At 43.0% G+C, this 25,361-nt stretch overlaps 1 protein-coding gene across 1 annotated transcript in view; it reads right to left on the bottom strand.

The window, feature by feature from the left end:
- Positions 1-4,646: 4,646 nt before the first annotated feature.
- The window catches only part of MLXIP (MLX interacting protein), a 62,847-nt gene continuing 42,132 nt past the window's right edge, over positions 4,647-25,361 (bottom strand). Inside the window, exons 7-17 of the mRNA XM_065417721.1 lie at positions 23,925-24,014; positions 22,966-23,057; positions 21,459-22,122; positions 18,568-18,689; positions 17,603-17,783; positions 16,696-16,820; positions 13,038-13,139; positions 11,676-11,803; positions 10,448-10,571; positions 7,531-7,660; positions 4,647-6,793 (exon numbers count right to left, since the gene is read on the bottom strand). Of these exons, the coding sequence (XP_065273793.1) occupies positions 6,672-6,793; positions 7,531-7,660; positions 10,448-10,571; positions 11,676-11,803; positions 13,038-13,139; positions 16,696-16,820; positions 17,603-17,783; positions 18,568-18,689; positions 21,459-22,122; positions 22,966-23,057; positions 23,925-24,014 (1,880 nt within the window). The 3' untranslated portion in view covers positions 4,647-6,671. The remainder of the gene's footprint in view (positions 6,794-7,530; positions 7,661-10,447; positions 10,572-11,675; positions 11,804-13,037; positions 13,140-16,695; positions 16,821-17,602; positions 17,784-18,567; positions 18,690-21,458; positions 22,123-22,965; positions 23,058-23,924; positions 24,015-25,361) is intronic.

Raw genomic sequence — 25,361 nt, 5'->3', positions numbered from 1 at the left:
ACAAACAAAACAAAAAATCAAATCCATTCATTTAAAAAATACCTGTAGCAAATTTTTATGGCAGCACAGGAAGCAATTTGTTTAATGTATCATTAAAGAAGAGGAGGATTGCTTCTGACGCTGATTTACTTTGTCTTAACATTTTATTCATGCTTATGAGCAGTGCTTATGTTCGGATATAAAAGCAATTCAAACAACAGCCATGAGACCATTACATTAAAATGCCTTGGTATGTCGCTTTGTAACCATCCTGGGTTTTACATATCCGTCCAAAACCTACCTGTGTGCCTGCAGTCTAGCAATGCAAAACAGCATGACACATGTTTAATGAAGAAGAAAAATGGAGAGCTGGTGCCCCAATCAAAGTAAATGGGAACAGGGCAGAGGGAGGAAGGGGCTTTGCTGCAGAAAACTCTCATGAAACACATGCACCCACATAGTGGACAAAGAAATTACTGGAGGCGAGCAATGGGCAGGCCAAATCCTGCAGTCGTTACCCAGCCAAATATCTTATTCAAGTCAAAAGATGTTAAGGGCACTCAGCAACTTGCTGGATTGGGCCCTTAAGACCATGTGATTTAGTGGCAACAATACTTTGATCGTTTTACTTTGTTATCTTGGTGTATAATCAAAAGTAGTAGCGGGCACTGGAAATAAAGTGTAGATAACACCCGAAAAAATATTCAAAACTGTCCTGATACTGAATAGTCAATTTCCCCGCCCCAAAGTAGCTTTCAACTGGCACCAGTAGGTCAATAGTTAACCATCCCAATAATGGACACAAAAGATGCAACTGCTTCCCAGTAATCTGAACTACAAAAGCTTCATGCTGCTGAACATTTCTGCTACTACTCAGAAATGCCACTGGCACCAAATATTAGAACTGTTCTCATACCCCTGCCTGATCTCACAGAGGCTTTTGGTTTGAAAACCAAACACATGTACTGGAATGTCAAACTCTGGGGCTGCAAACTAAATGGATTCACTCAAGATGGCAAGACACTGCTTAGCAGTGTGATCTCACTGGTCTTTGCCTTTTCAAGCACTTACAGATGCACAGGGATCTAGCAGAAAGCTGCTGCCTGGAGACTCTGGGGTTTTGCTGGACTTTTTTGTGCACATTCCCCAAAATCAAGCAATTTTCAGAGTCCCAGATTCTAAGAGTCACATTGTCTCCTAATCAGGAAACCACATAGGGTCCAGGATGCTCCACTATATTCAGGATTTTCAACAGATCATCCTGTTGGGAGGAGGGGATGGTTGAACTGAGACGCACCAAACCTGTAGTACCCTAAAAAGGCCTGGTCTACACTTACAAATTAGATCGACCTTGGTACGTTGCTCGGGGCTGTGAAGAATTTTGCGCCGTGTGATGTAGTTAGGTTGACCTAACTCCCAGTACATACGTAGGTAGGTTGACGGGAAATTCTTCCATCGACTTAGCTTCTGGCTCTCAGAGAGGTGGATTAGCTACATTGATGGAAACCCCCCTTCCCTCAATGTAGGAAACGTCTACACTACAGTGGTGTAGCTACAGCACTGTAGCTGTGCCACTGTAGTGCTTGCAGTGCAGACATTGCCTCAGCTCTGTGAGAAAAACTCCAGGAGCCTGGGGCACTCACAGAGTGCAGGTATGGTCACGCAAAGACTCAGCACATCTACGCTTGTCCACACAGCTCCCTTCCAGCAGCTGATAGAGAAAGTCTCCCTTCAGGAGGTATTTCTCTAGGGGACAGGAAAGCCATGGCAGAGCCTGCCAATAGGGCCAGCATTGTCTCCCACAAAGAAATCCCAACAGTTTTGTGAGGGGATCATGCTACCAAGAGTATCCCTTGTCCCCATCCCTGCTGTGCTCCTGCTCCCTCAACGTCAGCTAGTTTCTGGTTTTTGCTGCCCATGGCTGTGCTGTTGGCAGGGAGCACAAGGCCCTAAGAGAACTACAGTAGCTGATGTGTTGGGTTGCAGAGATGTGTAGAGTTTAAGGGCAGAAGGGACCACTAGATCCTCTAGTACAGTGGTTCTCAAACTTTAAAAATCCAAGGACCCCCAACCCCCCCGCTCAGTCCCAAGCCCCGCCCCACTCCACCCCTTCCTCAAAGGCCCCACCCCTCCCCCTCCTCTTCCCTGCCTCTTTCTGCCCCCTCCCCCGAGTGCACCCTGTCCCCACTCCTCCCCCTCCCTCCCAGCACCTCCTGCACACCGGGGAACACGTCCCTGACGTGCAGGAGGCGCTAGGAGGGAGGGGGAGGAGTTGATCAGCGGGGCCCATGGACCCCAGTTTGAGAAACGCTGATCTAGTACATCACAGGCCATTATTTCACCCAGATACCCTTGTACTGAGCCCAATAATTTGAGTCTGAGTAAAGCATAGCTTGTGTTTGGCTTTTAGGGAAGCTAAGAATGAATCTGAGCACTACAGATTCTTTGGGAGCCAAATCCACAGTATGAAGCCACTGAAGGCGAGGTAGATGGTAAGTGTCACCTGAAATTCTCTGTAAACTGCAGACAGATAGTGGGGACTGGTTGAGAGCCTGCATCTGTTTGGTGCCACATGGAACTGAATTGGAACTCGTTAAACTAAGGGAGCGTGAGACTGCTCTGGGCAGAAATCCTCTTTTTGAGAGATGTGTTATTTAAACCCCTTAGCTGGTGAGCAGAAATAGAATACAAAGTTCAAGCTTAGAGCAGAGAGATTTAAACTGCAATTCATATAAATTGGGTCAATCTCTTTTCATAACTTCATAAAAATACTTTGAGATCTAAAGAAAAGCTCTGTAGAAATACTAACTGCTTTACAAAAGATGAAGTATCATTATCCCCATTTTACAGATGGAGAAACTGAGGCAGAGGTAAGTGACTAGGCCCACAGCAAAACAGCGGCAGAGCCAGGAATTGAACCAAGGTCTGTAAACTCCCAGTCCAGTTTCCAGTGCACCCAATAAGCACAGTCACTAGACTGAATGTGATAAAACATGGAGTCTGAAATAAACAAATGAGAGTTCAGATTTACAGAAATTAGGTGGCAAAGGCTTCTCAGAATTATTAACCTCCACTAAGGGGCAAGATCTTATTGTTCAAGTCTCCATGCGTCATGGGTATTTGTTCAACTCAAAAGATTTAGGAAAGCAGATGATTTCTGGTAAATGCCAGACAGAATGAAAAGTTTGTATACTTTTTTCTTCTCCCTCGTACACTTTTCCCCTTCCTGCCTGCCAAAGTCAGCAATTTTTAATAAAAAAAAAAAAGATAAAGTGCTGCTGATCTTTGTGTAGCAAGCAGAACTGTTCTGTGTTTCCCCTGCAACTAACTAGATACACCCTATCTGTCCAGTTTTAATCTGCTCGGCTATGCAGTGAGATTCGATGGTTTTTCGTAGACTTCTAGATAAAAAAGTGGTAACCTGATAAATTTAAGCAGCTCAGTCACAATATCCTTTCCTGTTCCTGTAGGATACCAATGCAGTCAATGCGAGGCCTTCTATTGATTTCAATGGGAGTTGGGGTGGAACTCTTTAGGGTCTGATCCAAAGCTCCTGGAAATCAGCAGAAAGACTTCCACGTGCTTGCTAACAGGCCCTTAGTACATCTTGCACGTTGAGGGAAAGCTGGATTATGATCGCACTTCACATGGACTTCAATGCATTTACTCCCAATTTACACTGGGATGAGGTAAGAACCAGGCACAATATCTACCCTGCAGACTGGAGACAACTTCACCAGATCCGTATTTGAACATGCAAATATGCATATAGATATATAGGTATATCAATAAGATAGATGTGTAAATGAGGAAGTTGGGGGGAACCCAGCTAATCACCATGTCAAAGATTTTGTTAGACAGAAGGTCAAGATCATTAATAAAATGAAGGATGAATACAGGCATCGATAGAAAAGATCTTACATTTATATAGCACCATTTATTCAGCTGGATACCAAACAATATTGCTTATTTTACTAATAGATTGTACTGCATATCTAGGCCTGAGTATATAGGTAGAAAAGCCACTTCACCGCTTAACCACCACCTCTAGGTACTATTTCAACAAAGTCTAGGCCTACATTTTCAAAGGGCCTTCAACTGCTAGTTCTACAGCTGTGACTGCAGTTTTTCCACAGCTGCAAACATCTCAGAGGTGTGTGTGAAGTTTAGGGATATAAATGGGTAGCAAAATGTCTCTTGATTTGCATGCGCAAATGCCATTTCCACCACAACTGATGTTCGGCATGTGCAAAAACTCAGCTGTGAAAAGTTGAGAATGCAAAAACTCAGGACAGGGAAATCCTGCAGTTCGTTTCATAGGTAGCTTTTGAAAGCTTGACCCTCCAAATGGAAAGTTATACGGCAGAGAAAGTGAAGAGTTGCTTCCTAATGTAAAATCCCTGAAAATATTGTAGAATGTGTAATATCAAATTATTTTCAGTCTGCGCTCTAGCTAAACACTGTCAGTGTACTAGAGCCGCCCATCTCAATGCAGCTTGTTTTTGAAACTGGAAGGAAAGGTACCAAGGGAAGAGATCAGGTGGCTTTATCTGGATTGTTAACATGGTTCCTAATAACTTCTCTCTAGAAAGTAGTGGAATTGTCAGGGTTATTAATAAGTTGTGCTGAGTTTAATGATTTTTTTTGTTGTTGTTTTTTTGCCATGAAAACTGACCTGAGAGTTTGGTAAACTCCTGGGACCTCAAATTTTGAGCCAGATACAAAATCTAGCCAATGGCCTGAAGGCTCACTTCTTTTGCAGATTAAGTTAATTCATGGAGTGGAACACAAAACAAGCAAACCCGCTCAGACGTGTAATCACATTATTGGAGTTACCCGTCACTATGAAAGCAGACACCGCTAGGCATTTCCCGAGCTGTGCGCAGTACAGCTCCCCGCTTAGGTGGTTATATGCCAGTAGCTAAGCAACAAATCATTTAGTTTTTCACAGTGTATTGAAAAGCAGGAGCTCAGATACCAGAGTGATGAGTGCAGCATCAGAACCTCAACAGAAGACTTATGCTTTACATAGTGCCTCTACTTTAAGGTCCAGGGGGTTAGCTATAAAGGATCATGTTTTTAGTAGACTTCATTACAGAGATGCAGCAGAGTAACTTGTTAGCCACAAGCCAAACCCTGTCCCCAGCACACAGGCTGAGAGCAACACTGGGGAGCAAGGTGCTGGGCAAAGGCACTGGCAAGGAACAAACCCCAAAGCTGGGAGGGCTCGAAGCACATTTTCTGCTCCAGCTTTGCTCCAACCAAAGAAAGTCAGTTTTGCAGACCCTCCATGACAAGAGCTGTGGAGAAGGCATTGCAAGAGAAGGCCTACAAATCATGGGTCAAGAGTCTCCATATTTATGCCCATACTCCTCCTAATTTGCCAACGGCACATACATACACCCTACCCCACACAGGTTAATCCTAATGTGGACAGGAACGATCTGCAGGAGCTACTGTTGGCCAGAAGTTGCTAGCGCTATGGTGATGAGCACATTGCTAATGACTAGTGAGGCTCAGGTCCATCTCTAGTTATGTCAGTCACTTACTGGGACAGTCACGGTGAACGAAGTCACGTTTCCGATATCAAACAAGCGGTGTTCTAAGTTTTATGTTGGACGCAAGCCTCTTAAAGATTGACAACCGTGACCTAAATCTTTCGAGTTTAGGATTTAGGGCAGGGACACTGAAGCAGGGCAAATAGGCAAAGAAGACACAGGAGTGGGGGATAGCTTATGAGTACATGTGGATTGATCTAATTTCTGTGACAACATAAATGCCTATTTCCTAGCATTACAAACTCAGTTTCTGTCTCTAAAGCATTACAGCATCATCTGTGCACATGTGTTATGACGGAGAGTTCGACTCTGCAGCATGTAAGAAAAAATAGTTTACAGTTTAAGCCTGTATGGAAATTCATGTCTATATTTACAAGTAAAGAATTCACACAAATTAAAGATAAATTGTTCTCTTGTACTTGCCAAACTGTCCTGCTACTCACTTGTACTGACTGAATCAGGAAAAAAAGTTCTACGAAAACATCTGCTACTTTATTTGCTAGGAAATAAAGCATGCCCTCCAAATGATCATATACAAATAATATACTGAACTAGAATAAAGATACATATACAACCTGAGATTTTAATTCTAGTATTTTACCACAATTTTGTATCTTTGATTAACTTTTTTTCTCCTTTGGTTATTAATATGTTGATCATTCTTTTTATCAACTTTTACTGTTCAAGTAAAACAACAAAGAAATTGAACACCAGGTAATAAAATGAAAAAGCACATTACCTTTCATGAAATCAAACGTGCATTTCCCTTTAACAAATTGTTCCTAGGTGTAGCGAATTTACACCTTGTTTAGTACTTGAAGTCATTTTATGCAAAGATGTTCCCTGTGTATTTATTCATGCTTCACTGATGGAGATTTTTTATTGCTGAATGCAGGACTCTAGCCTACTTATGTATCTGTGGTTGGCATTCTCACTTAACTGAACCTAACAGGTATTGAAGAGGAAGCCAAACATTAGACAATGTTGCATTGTATCTCTACATGTTCAGGAGCCAGAGGCAAAATGCTCTGAACAATGTCCTTTCTAAAGTGCACCGACTGTAAGGAGACTCACACGTCTGTGAGGCTGGGACTTTCTTCACGTCTTGTTTAGGCAACTCATCATTTGTGGTTGTTAGGTTTCCCCAGATGTTTTGTTGATCTTACAAACTGCCTCAGTGGCTTGCTCTGGCAGGTGTGACGGATCTGACAGAATCGAGGTGGTTGTACTGAGATGCCGAAGGGTGTTCAGCACCACTGGAATAAAGGGCCAGAAAAGAATCAAGGAGAACAATTAGTCTGATTGCAAACAGATTCACATAGTACACAGTGAAGGATGAATGATCTATTATGCAATGTACAGATACATAGATACTCTTGCAGTACACACAGAGCCTCAACAATGCAACAAAGACATCGAAGTGCAATGACTTTGCTGGAAGGACAATGTTTACAAAGTGGAGATCTAGTATTTTGACTGCACCATTCAACAAAATCCCAACTTGTTCCAATATAGACAGTATTATTTTGCAGTATTAACCACAGATATGAACTTGCTGCTTCATAATGGAGGTGGATTGAGAAACAGGCATCAGATTCAATCATCCCCAAACTTCACGGGCATTTGAAAGCTAAGCACAGATTCAAACATCTTCATAATAAGACAAACCACTTTCCTGACCCCTAGCCCATCTCAAGAGTGTTTGAAATCTGGATTAAAATGTTGTGGTTTGAATCTATATTTAGTTTCTGGTCTCTACAAACAAGAAGTTAAATTATTTTTTCTCCTCGGTGCTAACACGCAAGAAATGCTCAAAATGAATTTCACTGGCAACAACAGTTCTTAATTTTCCATTGCAACAATGCAAGAGGGATGAAAAAATCACATCCTATATCATGCCTTCCTTCCCTATCCCATGCTGAATTTCCAAGAGGAAACTGTATGGTAACAATTATTATAGTATTAAATTACCACCGGTTAGAACTCTACTTACTTGGCCTCAGAACACGGAGCGAACAATGCTCATCCAGCCAAGCCATTGCAGTCTGGTTCAGGTCCTCTAAACTGGTCGTAGACACCATTCCATTGAAGGTCTCAAACAATGGCTTAATGATAATACTAAACTGCAAATCATTGAGGGTTAAGGGGAAAAAAAGAGGAGCACAGAGCATCTTAATAATAATAAAAAAACCCATTAATAGTTCAATGTAAGTGGAAAACAGAAGGCATTTAAATGGACTTCAACCAGGAAAGGGACACTAACATTTAAAGAAACATTTCTACCTGGGATATTAAAATAAAATAAAATCTAACGTCAGTGCTCTTCAGCTATGTTGTTTGTCTACTTTAGTAATTCATTCTGGATGAACAGTGAAATTAGACTGATATATTTACGGACACTTTCAATGCTTGGTCCCCATGCACTAGCATCATGCAGTAGAATCTGGGTTGCAAATAATAGAAAGGAACATTTAAAAGAAATCATGAAAAATGTTTCTAGTCCTAGTAGTTTGTGTCCCTCCTTTTTATTATACTGTTGTTACAAAAAGATGCAGCTAGCCTTAGACACAGCCTATGAAACCGTGAGACATCCCTCTTGGGGACACCTCTGCTGATCAGAATCCTTTGGCAATCAGTGCTAACAGCAGCAAGCTATGGACATGCAGCTACTTTGTTTGGTTTCCCCAAGCTTTAGGGATTCCCCCACTTAACTCCTCTACCCTGAAGGATGGACACTGTGATGGCTACAACCCTACTAGAAAAGGAGGACTGGACAGGGTTATCAAATTGTAATGAGCTGAAAGATACTGAGCAACATATGCTCATTCCCTCCTGCTAGCAGAAGGCTGCATCCTTCAGAGCACACTTAGCCTCTGCTGGCCCCACGTAGCAGGGACTGGGAGCAGATATCAAATCAGGGTCTCCTATATCGCAGCTGAAACTGTCACTAAGCTTGACCTTCAAAGCAATTTGTTATGATGTTGTTTGAATAATTCTAGAATAAAAACAACCCGCCCCCAACTAAATCAAAACTTAAAATCAAACCAGCTTGTGAAATATGTACCCATGGAACTTATCCAGGGCTTTAAAGATAGTTCAGTTCTATGATCGGTGGCCCTGAGAATCTACCACAATCTTTAGATCTTTTGATAACAGTAAAAAAAAAAAAATTCCAATTCCATCAAAGCGTGGAAACATGGCATAAACAAGTCTCAACATTGTAATATGCTCCTGGGTACCCTCCAATACTAATGGCCAAGATCAGTCTAATTATTTCCTGTTATGTTTAAAGGGACTGCCTGTGCTTATACCCCCTTGTAAAATGACTGGAAAGGTAATGTAATAGGCTATTCTTCAGCTCTCTCTACCAGCCCAAGATCAGCTTACTCATCCCCCTCCTTTACGTAGCAGAAACTCTTACGGGATTTTCAGATTTATGTTATAAACCTCCTTCACTGCTTTACAGTCATTTCACCCTGGTGAAAAGTTTCATTAGTCATCACGACTGCTGACTATGGGCACAGATAGCTTCCTAAGCTTTCACTGGACAGTATTCTGGAAAATGTCAGTGCGTCCTGAGAATTACACCCAATTGCTAAAAAGGTACTTGGAGGTATAGCCTGCTATGAGAGGTGGTTTGCTGAGAGTATTATTCACTCCCTCCAAGGTCCCTGCTGCAAACTGCCTAAAACAATAGCTCTGATAAGCGTAAACTGCCCAGTTCATCTCAGTGAGGCATTAACTCTGAAACCTCATGATGCCAATTTAGATCCCAACCACCATTTTACTGCTGATCATTTAGGAGAAATATCCAACTATCCCAAATTGCCTCCCACATCTTCCTGAGTGCCAAAAGTTCCAATTGCCTCCTACGGAGCTGCCAAAACTCCCAGCTTCCTCCCTGACAACTTCTATAATGCTCTTAAGCCTTTTTAAAACCAAATTCTGCAGGAGTTGAACATTTTGGAGGAGTTTAAAATATAATATCCAATTAAGCAACACATGGGATATTGTCCTTAGTTGATCAATAATTTTCACAGTTAAATCAATTGCAGGCCACTCTTTTTCTACTTTCTCTGAAGCTGCTCCAGCGTGAGGTACTAGAATGCTGCAATGGTACTAGAATGCAAAATCATTGGGCTTTTCCCACAGACGTTAGGTCAAACTTGCTGCAGAGCACATGGAAGCCTTTCCTAAAAGTGTTGCACAATCTGACTAAGGGACAGAGTCCAGTTGTTCAGGCCCAACGTTGTGGTTCCATTAAATACTGGTGAATATGAACAAAAATAGTATCTTAGCTTTCTCTTAAAGCGTCTGCAACTCAACACAGCAGTCAGTGCAGGAGAACCACGAAGAGAAACTAGTCTGGTTCACTGTACAGTACGAGTGAAGGGCAAAAAGAAAACCACATAAATGGTAAAAAGCACATGTGATTTTATTAAAATTAAATTGTAATAATCTCAGTAATGATCGGTAAGGAATCGATTATTTAAATACCACTTATCTTGACAGTGGTCCTTTCTAAAAAATGAACAGACGAGCTATACCTTAGGGACAGTATTCACTAAACTTTAACAGTTTTTAAACCATAATAACGAATAGTAATAATACTTAGCACTCCTACAGCACCTTCCTTCCAAACCTCTCGAAGAGCTTTACAAACGTTAATGGATTTATACCTCACAATACCCTGTGAAGCAGGGAAATATTATTTGCATTTTACAGATGAGAAAATGGAGGAACAGAATTACTTAAGTGACTGGCTAAAAGTCACAGCATCAGTTATTGGCAGAGCTGGGATTAGAACCCAGTGTTCCTGACTCCCAGTCCTAGTCTCCAGTCACAAGCCTCTAGGGATTTAGTGCTTTTTTTATATAAATGCAATGTACAGTAGCACAGTGAAAGGATACAATCCAAAACTTCCAGTTCTGGAGGGTCCTGTTTCTCACATACTCATCAAACATACTCCGCATGTGATCAAATCTCTGTCGGGTTATGGGAACCCCGGTAGCAGGGAGCTGCTGTTGACAAGAACTGAAGAAAAAGGCCAGAGCTCAAAATCTCTTTCCAGAAAGGAGATATTTCTCTTCCAAACCAAACACTAATACAGGACAAGCACCAAAGGCCAGTACCACGGGACTGACGCTGCCTATTAGGAGGTAATCCACTAAAATGAAGAGGACAAACCTCATTCATTTCATGACTCATTAATGTGTATTGTGTAATACTGTTTTCCTATCAGTTTTGTCCATATGCATTTAGCAAAGAGAATTTTCAAGCTGCTAAGCTTTTATTATTACAAATAATAGAGCTAAAAGCAAAGTAAAACATCTAACAATGTAATTTTCAGGGCCCACTTAGAAAGGAATAAAAACACTAAAATTAGCAGTCAGATGATAAAAACACTAATATTTTCTTCAAATTCTCATGATTTTAGAACACAGTCCAAATTAAAGGATGAATTTAAAGTCAACTGAATAGATTTTATCAACTCCTACAAATATAATTGATTGCTTTCCTCAAAACCCTAATTACATAACAGAACACTTAACAAGTCTGTGGATGAAAAGCACTACAGACCACAAAATGCTTTAAAATGAGGTAATGATAGTTACCTTCCATTGTAAAGGTGGGGAAACTGAGGCACAGAGCTATTAAAGTGACTTGCCCAAGGTTACGTGGGAAGTCAGTCGCAAAGCCAGGAAGAGATCCCTGCACCCTGACTCTCAATCCTGTGCTCTATTCACTGGCATTATTTCTTCCAATAATGAAAGATTACATACAAAAGGACAGTTGCAGCTAAACTACTTTAAGGGACATGATTTCTGATCCACGGTACAATACAGCTTTGAACACAATGCCCCCTGACCACTTCTCAGAAGTGGGCCATTTTTGGTGTTACCACCATATACACCAATACTCAGAGCCCACTGAAGGTCAACACAGAAGCCTACTGATGCCCATCCTATTATGACTTTGCTTTTTCATTGGGATCCACTGATTTTTTCCTCCTCTTCAATGCCCCGCTGCCATTTAACCTAATATTTGATGCAGACACCCAATGTTATTACCCAAAGAAATGCTCCCCATGCTCTGGTCATTATGGAAAAAAGGTAACAATTCCCCTCAAAACCTCACATGATGGTAGCATTTAGCTCCTCAATCTCCTCCCGGAGGCGCCTAGTTTCCTCTTGTGACTGCATTCTCTCCTGCTGTAGTTTAGTGATATATTCCACAGTCTTCTGGAGCGTGATTGCATGGCTGATCTGTACCGAAGATGAACACAAAGTTGACTTTCTGGAGTTGAGCTAAACAGCCTCAGAGTTTGCCCCAAACCAAATATAGCACCTACAGAAGCATTTCTGCCCCTTTATCACATTCCTTATCCACCCTGGTACGACACTTTGGGATTGGCAGATGAAAAATGCTACAGAAGAGCAATTAACCAGTTAGGTGTTTATCCTGACTCTGATTAGCACTGGTATAATGAAAGATGCATGTGTGTGCAACTTGCCCTCTGTTTTCCAAATTGGATTTTGACTACTTTCTCAATGGAAATGTTTAAACTGTTCGTTAATCACTTTCCCCCTTAACAAGTATTCATAATTTTTTACGAGGGGTGTGATGTCCTCTCTGATGTGTTTCACGTTACTAAAAGTTGTACGTTAAGGAGATAATTCAGAACATTTGATTCTATAGGGTTTGGCGTTTTCTCATTATCATTAAACAGACGGGAGTGTGGTCTAGTGGTTATTAAAGGGGCCAAACAGCATTACTGAGTTCTATTCTAGGATCTGCCTCTGTGTGCACCTTTGACAGGACAGAAATAAATAAGGCCTACATTTATTATAATCCATTAAAATCATTTCAATAAATAAAATAAGATGTTGCATCAGTGAGCCCCCCTCACTTTGACTCAAATCAATCCACCCTGGGCTTTAAGCAGGTCACAATCTTTCTGTGCTACAGTTTACCTATCTGTCAAATTTGTACATGACCTGCCTCAGAGTGGTGTTGTGAGGATTAAGGAATGTTTGTAAAATACTCTGGAAATGGTTGAGGAAAGGAACCATATACACTAAGTTTGAAGCATTACCATGCTGTACCTATGATCAAGTCTCTGTTACTGGAGCTCCAGGAGCAAAGAGGACTGCACTGCCCAGTTTCCTTTCTTTCCCCCTTGGTTCCAAAACTGAAGCTCATGCTCAAACAGGACTCCCTGCAATTTTGAGACTCATACCAGTGGTAAAGTTAAGAGCACAAGAGCTGGCTTGTGCTACCTGGCCAGTAGCAACAGATTTTCTTCTACCCATCCTGGGAATCCTCACCTAAACTCTTATGTCACAGATGCGTCAAGTAACTTCACTTTGATGTGTACTTCACATTCTCCAGTGAAACAAGTGATGTTCGGGTTTATTAACAACCCTTTTCAGAATAAGTGATGGTTTCTGTAACCTCTCTCGCCAGGTTAAAAATGCACAGCACTCATGGACAACTTACTGACTTAGAGTTAGCTGATACCAAGCTGTTCAGGGTGCTAAAACCAATCTTGATATTAAATCTTCTCTTTTGTTCTGCTGAAATATGCTTCATCCTTCGATTCTACATAAACAAATAAAATTAGCTCATCAGTCTATGCTGGTTTCTCCACCACTGCCCTATGGTCATTTTTGCTATTAAAATCTATACAATTTTATCTTTTGCTGAATTAAAGTTACCATGGTATCCACAGCCTTCCTAATGCTGCAAAATATCATAGTGATATTAATTACTTGCACATGGCAATTTAAACGCTTTCAGAAGTGCCCCCTGTACTAAATGCAAACCAAAACTGGTTTAATAGGGTTTTCTTCTTAGTTTTATGAACACTTCTATTAGTTTTAAGTTTCATGATGTTTAAAAATACCCCCTAAAATTCTGACAGTGTCTCTTTACATCCTTAGACCTTTAAAATTACCTGCAAACTATGGGCCTGACCCACCATTCCTAGCATAGCAAAAACTCCCACTGAAGTCAGTGGACTTTATGAGTGTGAAAGGAACCTAAAACTGGGCCCAAACATTTGGGATATAACCTCTGGCACGTACGGATGCTTTAAATCATTGTTTGGCTTATGTGTTACCATACATTTCTAAAGCTGTCAAACATCTTTTTCCATCAGAACCCTGAAAAAGGACTAATCAGATTTAGCACTTTTATAGTGCTTTACAGAAGACGGGTAACTGTCATTAGCCTCCTTTTACAGAGGGAAAAAAGGAGGAAGAACAAGGTTGTGCGATGTAGGCGTCCACTCAATAAGTCAGTGGCAGATTCTGGAACAAAACCTAGATTTCCTGACTCACAATCCAATGCCCTACCCACTGGACATGCTGCTGTACTGTAATCTAAGCAGTTTTGCTCAGCAAGACCATCATTTTTAGTTTCGAGAATGACGACATTCCAAAAAGAGTAAAGAATGGAAGGCTAAAGGTGGGCAAACATCAAAGAGCCTCTAACAATCACTCATCCTTTGCCTGCTTACCAACATATTGGGACTTAAAACATTTAAAATACAAAGCATTCAGAGTCACCAATATTTTTGTCAAAACGGCTACAAAATTTGATTCATTGTATGTTTGTTTTCTCAAGGACACCACATCATCTAGTGGCTGCCTACTTCTAAACAAAGAAACAGAGTTGATAGCCTTCTTTGGTCTGTTGTGGCTTTCATTGTGTTTCTTGTGTAATCAAGGAAAAATTCTACGAAGGCCAACTAGTGTGAGAGATACAGCCAAGGCCTCTAGCAGTCTGATTGGCATTTCTATAGTGGCTATTCCTCCAAAGTAAATCCAGACTACAACTTGGAATGGAGCTTGTAAGGTTATTCACATGGATGGCTCAAAACATGTGTTCTTACACCACATGGCTAGGACTCTCTTAGTAACCATAGCAGCTCAGTGTTTTGCCATTCCAGGGCTAGAATGGCAGGTGGCTCTCTTCTGTACCTGGGTCAGTGCAGTCTTTCTGCTCTGCAGACAGGAACCCCTATCCATGTGCAACTGGTATGGCCAGTCCTCCGTCCTTCCAGCTCTCTGTGTAGAAAGACATCCTGGAGGGTATATGCAGCTCATGCTATTCCATGTGCATGCCCTCCAGAAATTCTATCCCTTGCGGATGTGTTCGATAGCATGGTAGATACAGATGCACAAAACGGGAAATGACAGCAGAAAAGCAGCTGTCTGAGCAGAAACTGAACTGTGTAACTGTAACTGCTTAAGGTGACTGTACCACCATTTACAAAATCAAGGTTAGAAACCGTAGTGTGGACACAGCCTTACAGCGAACTTGGTTATAATGATACTCCTTGTGCAGCTGAGGGATTTCAGTGCATTTCAATGGGCTTTCACTGCAACAGATTCCATTGTGCTAATCTTCTTGGAATGCAGCAGTTATCCTACCAGCTAGGTGTTGGCTGCTGCATTTTAAGGAGAGTAGAGGAGGATGAGGAGAAGAGAAGATCCCACTATCCCCTGGATGGATTGATGAAGGGTGAAAAAAATTCCTAACTCCGGCTCATGCTGCAGCTGTTGCAAGGAGAGAAGGGGAGACAGGCCAGCCAGGAAATATCTGCCCTCTAGTGGGGGCAAGGAGAGGTCTTTGTAGAGGAAATTTTTTATAGTAAAACTCCACCTACGGTGATTTTTTTGTGTGGATGAACACCCTCCACTATATATAGACAATTTATACAGTAGGGAACATGTCCCCAAGTGAAGTGCAGCCACCCCTCTGGGGAAAAATGGCAGCTCTTTAATAGCACACAGCAACAGTACCACTTTCTGCTTAGGAAGAGTGGTGAAGACACCATGTCAAAATAACAGGAGTACTTGTGGCACCTTAGGGCTGGTCTACACTAACCCCCCCACTTCGGACTAAGGTACGCAAATTCAGCTACGTTAATAACGTAGCTGAATTCGAAGTACCTTAGTCCGACGTTACCGCGGTCCAGACGCGGCAGGAAGGCTCCCCCGTCGATGCTGCGTACTCCGCTCGCCGAGCTGGAGTACCAGCGTCGAAGGCGAGCACTTCCGGGATCGATCCGGGGCACTTCCGGGATCGATCCGGGATCGATTTATCGCGTCTTAACCAGACGCGATAAATCGAACTCAGAAAATCGATTGCTTACATCCGGACCCGGATGTAAGTGAAGACGTACCCTTAGAGACTAACAAATTTATTAGAGCATAAGCTTTCGTGGGCTACAACCCACTTCTTCGGATGCCCACGAAAGCTTATGCTCTAATAAATTTGTTAGTCTCTAAGGTGCCACAAGTACTCCTGTTATTTTTGAGGATACAGACTAACACGGCTGCTACTCTGAAACATGTCAAAATGAATCTTTGAGAGGAATGTCAGAGAGTCTAAATATAAATTATCCCAATATGAATCCACCCAGGCCATTAAGGCTAACACCCCACCAGTGGTACATGTATCGCTATGTTTGTAAAAGGAGAGGAGATTTGACAGAAAGGAAGTCAGCTGGAGTTCTGTTTCCACTAAATTGACCTGCTGTTTCATCATCATTAAACTTCATTGAGCTCTAGCGTATTCAGTCTTGCACTTTCTTCGGGCCTTGGGAAAGGACCAAACCGGGCAATTGCCAGGGGCTATCAGAAAGTACCAGACACAGCCAGGTGAAATCACCCCAACAAACAGCACTGAAGATCAGGAGCCCCCAAAACTGAGCAGCCAGAACAGCAATAATCTGGATGAAAAACCACATGCACAGACAAACTAGAACGGCTTAGAAGTCTAAGGCTAAAAGCAGCTGAATACAGATCTACCAGTTAAAACCTAGATCTGTCGTAAGGGTTATATGAACTACAGTATCAAATACTGCCATGGTTGATAATGAGAAACAGAAATACAGCCTCCTTGTGCATGTTGGATAACAAATCACTGCTGAGCAGGGCAAGATCAGTACCATTACAAAGCCTGAAGCCATAATGAAATGTTTAAAGTGAAATACAGCAACACAAATGTAATGCAAGCTAAGCCACAACCACATATGCAACCTCATTTATCAAGTGACTTACAGTCTAGTCTATACAGTCTAAATCAGGAAATCAATAAGCTACAAAGACAAATAAGGAAGAAAAAACTCAAAGGATGGAACATGTACCTTAAATGCAGCCATCTGAGGGTCAGTTGTGGATTTTCCTGAGCAATTATTCTGTGGAGACTGAGGACTGGGGCTTTGTTCAGATGGGCAGGGAGAGGCCTGTCCTGAATTCTGACAATCTCGGCCTTCGAAAAGGAAACGTCAGATCATTAAAAAAATAGCTCTCTATAACAAACTGAACTGTTGAGCAGCAGTTTCTACCCAGATCATTTAATCTAGCCACTGACTGCACTTCTAGAGCATCCAATGCTGTAATATCTAGGTTGTAGTAGGATGATCAGATGGCTAGGAAATCCAAATATTTCACAAGCAATGGCTAAATGCCTTGTGGCGACATGTTCTCTCCACTTCAGGCAAATGTGTGTTAGGGTGTCTAGGACCTAAACTGACTATCCTACCGTGACCTACTTGCACTGTGACCCTCCAGGTTCCTAAAGCAGGAAGCAAAATATTTAAATAATTCTTACTATCCCATGAAAGTAGAGCACTAAGGGAAAAGGACAGGGACACCTACTGTTGCAGGGAACCCTTGGTAAGGTGTGAGGCTAGAATGTGCTTAGACACCCTCTAATGAAAGCTGTTGTAGAAGTGGTGCAAAGTATTAGAATTATATTTATTATATTAAATGATAAACTTCTATAGCATTTTATGGAGTACTGAAATGCAACCACTTCTGGAGTGGACTAGTACAGCGTAACAGTGCACAGAAACACTAACCAAAAGCTTAGGGCAAGAACTGAAGACTATTATAGACAACTGAAAGTGTAGGGAATGGGGCTCACAAGCTATTTCTACAAAGAATTCCCCAAGATATGTAATAACCACAGCTAGCCAAGATCTGTTTTACATCCCCCTTAAAGGTGGATGCATATGGGGGAGAGTCAGAGAGTTTAGGTCTCTAACTTACTAGGTGTAGGTGAGGGAACTTGTGAACAGGTACTGTGGGAAGGGATTTGCTCTCCTTTCACTTCTTGGACTGCACTAGGAGAGAAGAGATGCGAGACTGTGGACTGCACTTGCTGGTTACTCGGAGCTTGCTGTGCTTGACCAACCAGAATGTTATTATGGAATTCCATCACCCCGGGAGCCTGGAAACAGCACAGGAATATTACAGAAAGAAAAATACAAAGGATTCTATTATCTTGTTTTTCAATGGGAGTGTATAATGTTAAATTAGTACATAACTATCTGATGACAGGAACTCCCCAAACTAGTGCTAATATATTATGAACAATCAGGCACAAAAGCCAGACTTGTGGCAAGAGTCCCACATGTTTTCATAATTCAGTGCAATGTTAGAATATGTTAGCAGCAGTGAAAAAGCAATTTCGTCTTATTATATACAGGGTACACTTAACATTTCTGTCTCACATGCACTCAAACATACTGGACAAACACACTGGCATACTCAAGACAAACTTCTCAACTGGCAAGTGGAAAGTCAAGCTGGATTCTTTCTGGCTCTTTCATTATCATTACTTATGGGCCTATCACAGGGGTGGACCGGTGAGGTTCAGTGGCATGCAATGTGCAGGAAGTCAGACAAGATGATCATGATGGTCCATTCTTGACTGGAAGTCTATGAGTCAAAAAACCCTCTGCAACTGGTGTCTGTTATGAATTCTGTTGACGTGTAAGCCACAGAAGAAACCAGTTCACCCTCCCGAAGCTGTGCAGATTATATAGTGCTAAACAGCCACACAATGTAGATAAATCAAACGTTAACAGATAACTCTGAGCACACCAACAGATCTGTTGAGTAATGAGGGGACATCTATACCTAGTCACTTTTTGAAGCATTACCACACTTTAAGGCTCTAACAACATGCAAACTCCAGCCCAAAGATTTTTTTTTTTTTTCCTTTTCCTTACTCTGGGAATTGCAGCTGGTGCAATTACAACACTAGGTGGAGTCATGGCCGGAGTCAAAATCCCCTCTCTTTTTAAAGGTGCTGGGGTTACGATCACAGCTCTGGACTGTCCCTGAAAGGCAGCTGAAGAATACAACTGAAATTAGAATTGTTATTGACACGAAAGATCTGGAGAATGTTATGTAGGGAACAAACTAGTGTTGATTGGGAGAATGGACTAAATGGGACCAAACAGGTATTTTCTGTACAACTTCGCCAAATCATCTTTATTCTAAGTTCTCTCAAAGATCAAGCTGCAACACAAACTGCCACTGCTAGGTGGCTCCAGGATACAAAAAGGGCTTATAACAGGGATACTTGGTCCTGCTAGTGAAGGCAGGCGGCTGAACTCTATGACCTTTCAGAGTCCCTTCCAGTTCTATGAGATAGGTATATCTCCATATTTATTATTTAAGTGTTTTAATTTATGTGGGTTTTATAACTGACGTAAGTGCACCTTGAGGATGTGACGGGTGTACTTTGCAACCTAATTTGAGACAGAATTGATGTTGAGCCCATTAACAATGAAGCCATTTATTGTCCAGCCAGAGGTGCAAATTCCATGGGTAACATAGGGGCACACCTTAGCCCCAGCATACGAAGGCAGATATATGCTCCTGCTGAGAAAGGGCCTAGAACACATTTCACTAGGTCAGTAGTGCATTTCTTGGCTGTTGACGGCACATGGCCTCTTGCTTTTTAATCCATTAGGTGCACATAGGAATGGCTTAGAAACACACCCAGTAGTGTCTTAATGCTATTAACCATAGATCAAGCTATTTCAAGTGACACATCTTTGTGCTAGGATTTGGGATGCAGCAGACTTGAGGATGTTAATGGGGATTTCTCATGGGCTGCCATAGCATTATGCGCCCATGGCAGGCAGACACACAAACTCTTTTGCTTTTCAGTAATTTCCATTTCACAATAATCCTTCAGGCTGTGTATTTCTAGGGGATTGGCTATAGCAGTGGTTCTCAACAAGGGATCTGGGGCCCGCTAGGGGGCCACAAGCAGGTTTCAGGGGGGTCTGTCAAGCAGGACCAGCATTAGACTCGCTGGGGTCCAGGGCAGAAAGCCGAGCCCCACTGCATGGGGCCAAAGCCGAAGTGTGAGCAAGGTAGCTTTGCGGGGGGCCCTGTGGCATGGGGCCCTGGGCAACTGCTACCCACTAACATGTGCCCTGGCTTTTATATGTAGAAAATCAGTTGTCATGGCACAGGTGGGCCACGGAGTTTTTATAGCAGGTTGGGGGAGAGGGGGAGGGGAGACTTGGAAAGAAAAAGGTTGAGAACCCCTGCGCTATAGCGTATTTTGGATGACTTAAGTCACTTGGGTCCTCAGCCAGGTCATTTTAGCACATCCCTGAAGGCAGTGTACAATAATCCCGAGAAATAAATGTGCTGCCTGTTCTGTGTTATCGTGGAGACTGTGCAGCCCCTTGGCAGCTGTTCCTGATGAGAAGTTCAGAGCTCTCTCATCTGGCTCATGCTTGCTGCTCTCAGACATCTGCAGTAGATGGTGGGTTGGACAACGCTGAAAGCTCAAATGTCGTAGATCCCCACAGTCAGATTCTAATCAGATTTTAATCTGTGTGTTACAGCCTCATGACCATGAACCAACAATATTTCTCCATATCATTTGCATTCAGAGCAAATGGGCCAACATAGGGACATTTCAGAAACTGCCTCTGAAACAAGCTCAGATCCTGAGGGGTCTGTGGCTTCTGTTGCCTTTAGAGTGTTAACATGGTCCTGAAAACAGACACCGCTTGCCTGAATCTCTAAGAGCCCCAAGCGAGGCAGCTTGAGGCAAAGGCACACGAACCCTAAAACTTTATTTCTTAGGGTCCCGTATCACTGAAATGTCTTCCTCCTCGCTACACCAGCCCTGCTCATAAGCATTAACATTCATGGGGTTAGTCTACACTTACAGTGGTGTGTAGACTACAGACACGTTACGCCCAGTTAGCAATAGGAGTGCAGACGGTGAGGCACAGCTTAACTGTATAGTAAAGTGCCCTACATGCCTGGGTATATACTCTACATGGCTCTCTGCACACCCAAGCAGTGCCTCCCACATCTACACTTCTATTTTTAGTGAAAGGCTCTGGCAAGGGAGAGGCAGAGAGGAAAGGCTCCAGCAGCTCCCCACTGCCAGAGCCTTTTACTGCCACATGTAGCTACACACACTGCAGTGAGTGTGGACGCAGCCTGCTTTTCAATGTGGAGTGTGGCTACAGGTACCCTATGTGCCGCGGCAAGTGTAGACAAGGTCACAGAAACAGAGGAACAGCCCCATTTGACCTGACAGTTTGGTCAGTTTAATCAGGTATATCCCTTTGAAAAGAAGCCAATACCTGAATTAACACTCTGCATCTGTGTAGTGCTCCGAGAGCTCTGTACCTCAGCATACAACTGAGGTAGGTAAATATCCTCATGTTACAGAGGGAGTCACTGAAGCAAAGAGGGGTGAAAGGACTTGCTAAAGGCAACCAAAGGACTCAATGGGAGAGCCAGGAACAGAATCCAAGACCTCCTGATTCCCGGTCCTATGCAAACTCCAATGGTCCATCCTGCCTCCCTTGTAATCAGATTAAAATTCAGGGCTGTGGGAAATGCCTTTTTTTGTTGCCGTCCTGAATGTTTATTTGGAAAGTGGATTCGGAGAAGGCAGTGCTAGTAACAATAAATAGCCTCACCATCAAGATTTCTAGGTACCTCCAGTGACACCCAGGGTGCTGCACATTAGCATATTTTTGTTAATGTTAATTTCCACCTACAACAGCAACTGTGCCCCTCCCTCATGTTACTCCCTCCCAGCAGAACAAGGAGGAACCCCCGTGACTCTCACCTGGGGTGATGAAGGCATTTTTTAATACTAAGGACACCGTTTCAGGCTTTGGAGCAGGCACGATTTTTTGTGGCTGTTTGGGCCTCGTTCCAGCATTCGCCAGGGGAATGGCTTTAGGGAGTGCAAACGTCAGGTGGGGTTGCAGCTGAGGCCGGGGCTGCCCCTGCACAACAGTAGTCTGTAGAGTCAGGTTACAAGGCACTCCTCCCCCTGGCTGCTGCGTTGCCAGGATGAGGTTCTGGCTCTGGCTGAAGGTGGTAGCAGAGGGGTTGTGGGTCAGGGTGGCAGAAGCCGTGTGGGTAACAATGGAAGATTTGCAGAGGCCAGACTTTTGAGTTTCTGGAGTAGTAAAAGCAGACGGCTGGGAATTCAAGCTGGCCTTCAGAGGCACCGTGGGCAAAGCGGATTGGTGTGGTGGGACAGTGGGCTGCAGCAGCGACACTGGAGCTGGGAACACCGGAAGAAATGGCTGCTGGCCACTTAGAGATGAATCGGAATTGAAGTCTGATGGCTGGATGAAAGAGCCCTCACTTCTAATGTTGGAGCATTGGTTAGCACCAACATCAGGAATGACAGGAGCAGGTACCGATGAGGCAATCAATCCTTCATTGAGGTTCACTGTTGGGAGTGTGCTGGGTAAAGAACCCGAGGGCAGGACAGAAGACTGTCAGGAGAAAAAAAAAAATAGTATAGATTAATGCTTGACATTGGAGATGGGCCAGCATTGGAAGATTTTATCTGAACCTTTCCTTACACTCAATTGTGAAAGGGGAGAATGAGGCTTAGATCTGAATCACTCCTAGTTATGCTAAGCCAACACCTTCCACATCAAGAACTAAATAACTACAACTACCTCTAGTTTTGCCCATTTCTCCTTGGCTCTCCTGTAAGTGCCTTTCAGGTAAAGATCTTCCAGAGGGTTGAGATCCACAGCTCTTCAGAGGGAGGAAGTCACCAATATCCTTGTATTACAGATAAGAAAACTGAGGTACACAGAGGTTAAGTGACTGGACCCAGGTCCCACAGCTAGTCAATGACACAGCTGGAAACAGAACCCAGCAGTTAAGTCTCCCAGTTCCCTGCTCTACCTGCTAGTCCACACTCCCTTCCAGTACATATGATTCGTTATAGCAAGGCCCAACACCATTCAGAGACAGCATTATTTCACTCGAAGCACAAAACACTCTCTCTACATAATTTAAAGGCTGTTCCTCAAAAACTAATATTTTAAAGTACAAAGAAAATTCTGTTCTGAACCTGACATGGTGGAAGACAAAGGTATTTAAGTCACAACAGTGCAAGTACAGTACATGTACCAGTTAGTTATTGTAATAATTTCTTTTATTGGTAAATCAGAGGAAAATATACTGTATTAAATAAGTATTGTAAGTGTTTATTCAATTCTATTTACATGAGCTTGTCTGATACCGCATATTAGTACGTGAAGATCTGTATAGTACTTATAAATTTGAGCTCTGGCAATTTTCACTACATAAAACCTCTTTACCTGGGAAGAATGGCTGCTGGTATCTGTCATAGCAGAACTGGCAGCAGGGACAGAAGAGAAAAAGTTGCCGGAGCGACTGGATGAGAACAGATCTGAAAGAATGTGAAAACAAATATTAAATGTTTTACTCCCTATATTACGGTAGAACATTGCTACGTAGCACTAAGTAATGGGAGACTCACTGAGAATTAGCAAGTAAATGAATAAATAATTAAAAAACAAGGAAACTGCATCATCACAAAATGTACTCTGCTTATTTACAAACACAAAGATGTTTATCTGTCTTATTGAGATTTACGAACTCTTTGGGAAAGGGATTATTTCTCAGCTATGCTTGTAAAATGCCATGCGAATTTAGTGGATTTGAGTGAATTTCAGCCCTGCGCAGAGGACCAGCACAAGGTCCAGGCACCACTTGAGTCCCACTTAAACTCTATTTTCTATTTTAAACTTTATTCTAGAGTAAATAATGAAAAAGTAATGGAGGTCTCAGTAACATGAGACTTTGCATGTGGCTATTAAATCGTTACTAAGAAATGGGGGAACCACAGAGACTGTATATGTGAACAATGGGGTGTGAGGATTAGGAAGACACCAATTAGCATCGTTCTCCTGTAAGGTCCTCCGCTGACACCTGATGTTCTCCCATACTATCAATGGGTAACGTTTCAAAAGCCACTTCTCTGTAAACCAGGTTCTCTGAAAGCTGTGTTCTTCCAAGTCTAATCTTAGGACACGGACTCCTACAAGTGCATTTCAAAACCCAGTCAGGCAAAGAACTGATCTCTCTACATTTTTTTTTTTTTTTAAATTAGATTTCAAATACTTTGAGCTTTGGTTCCATTTTCATGCTGCATAAAGAGGATAAATATGTTGGTTTGCATAGTTAACTTTTCTGTTCAAAACCCATTGCCACTATAGCAGAAAGACAGTAAACTCATTTCCCCCCTTAATCTTACCCTGAAAAGATTCAAAAGTATCCATGAAATCTAGATTTGGCTGGAGAGGGATAAGTCCTGGCTGAATCATGTCAGCATTTCCTAAGTGTGCTGTTAAAACCAAAAGAGAGACAGGTTAATTTTGCAGGATACATGCCACTTCAGTTTATTGCAATGTGTATATGAGTTACTCAAAGAAAGCCTGGCACTTTGCTGGAACGTAAGAATGGCCCTATTGGGTCCAGACCAAAGGTCCATCTAGCCCAGTATCCTGTCTTCCAACAGTGACCAGGTGCCCCAGAGGGAATGACCAGAACACGTGATCATCAAGTGATCCATCCCCTGTTGCTCATTCCCAGTTTCTGGCAAACAGAGGCTTGGGCAGGGGTGAGCAAACTTTTTGGCCCGAGGGCCACATCTGGGTTTGGAAATTGTATGGAGGGCCATGAATGCTCACAAAATTGGGGGTTGCGGTGCGGGAGAGGGTAAGGGCTTCGGCTGGGGGTGTGGGTTCTGTGGTGGGGCTGGGGATGAGGGGCTGGGGATGCAGGAGGGTGTTCCAGGCTGGGACTGAGGGGTTTGGAGGGTAGAAGGGGGATCTGGGCTGGACAGGGGGTTGGGGTGCAGGAGCGGTTCAGGGGTGTAAGCTCCGGGCGGCGTTCACCTCAAGCAGCTCCCGGAGGCAGCGGAATGTCCCCCCTCCGGCTCCCATGCAGAGAGGAGGCTCTGCATGCTGCCCCGTCCTCAGGCACCGCCCCTACAGCTCCCATTGACCGCGATTGCCAGCCAATGGGAGCTGCAGGGGCGGTGTTCGGAGCCCCCTGGCTGCCCCTACGCATAGGAGGCAGAGGGGGGACATGCTGCTGCTTCCGGGAGCCACGCAGAGACCTGGCATGCATGGAGCGGGGCAAGCCTCCAACCCTGCTCCCTGGCTGGAGCGGGGCAAGCCCTGGACCCCACTCTCCAGCTGGAGCTTGAGGGCCGGATTAAAATGTCTGAAGGGCCAGATGCGGCACCTGGGCCATAGTTTGCCCACCCCTGGGCTAGGGACACCATTCCTGCCCATCCTGGCTAATAGCCATTGATGGACCTATCCTCCATTAATTTATCTAGTTCTTTTTTGAACCGTTATGGTCTTGGCCTTCACAACATCCTCTGGCAAGGAGTTCCACAGGTTGACAGTGCATTGTGTGAAGAAATACTTCCTTTTATTTGTTTTAAACCTGCTGCCTATTAATTTCATTTGGTGACCCCTAGTTCTTGTGTTATGACAAATAGTAAACAACACTTCCTTATCTACTTTCTCTAAATCAGTCATGATTTTATAGACCTCAATCATATCTCCCCTTAGCCATCTCTTTTCCAAGCTGAAAAGTCCCAATCTTATTAATCTCTTCTCATATGGAAGCCATTCCATACCCCTAATCATTTTTGTTGCCCTTTTCTGAACCTTTTCCA

The sequence above is a fragment of the Emys orbicularis genome, chromosome 16 (genome assembly GCF_028017835.1).
Source record: "Emys orbicularis isolate rEmyOrb1 chromosome 16, rEmyOrb1.hap1, whole genome shotgun sequence".
NCBI classification, from domain to species: domain Eukaryota; kingdom Metazoa; phylum Chordata; order Testudines; family Emydidae; genus Emys; species Emys orbicularis.
Note: the sequence above shows the minus strand (reverse complement) of the source record. Positions and strands in the feature narration are given on the sequence as shown.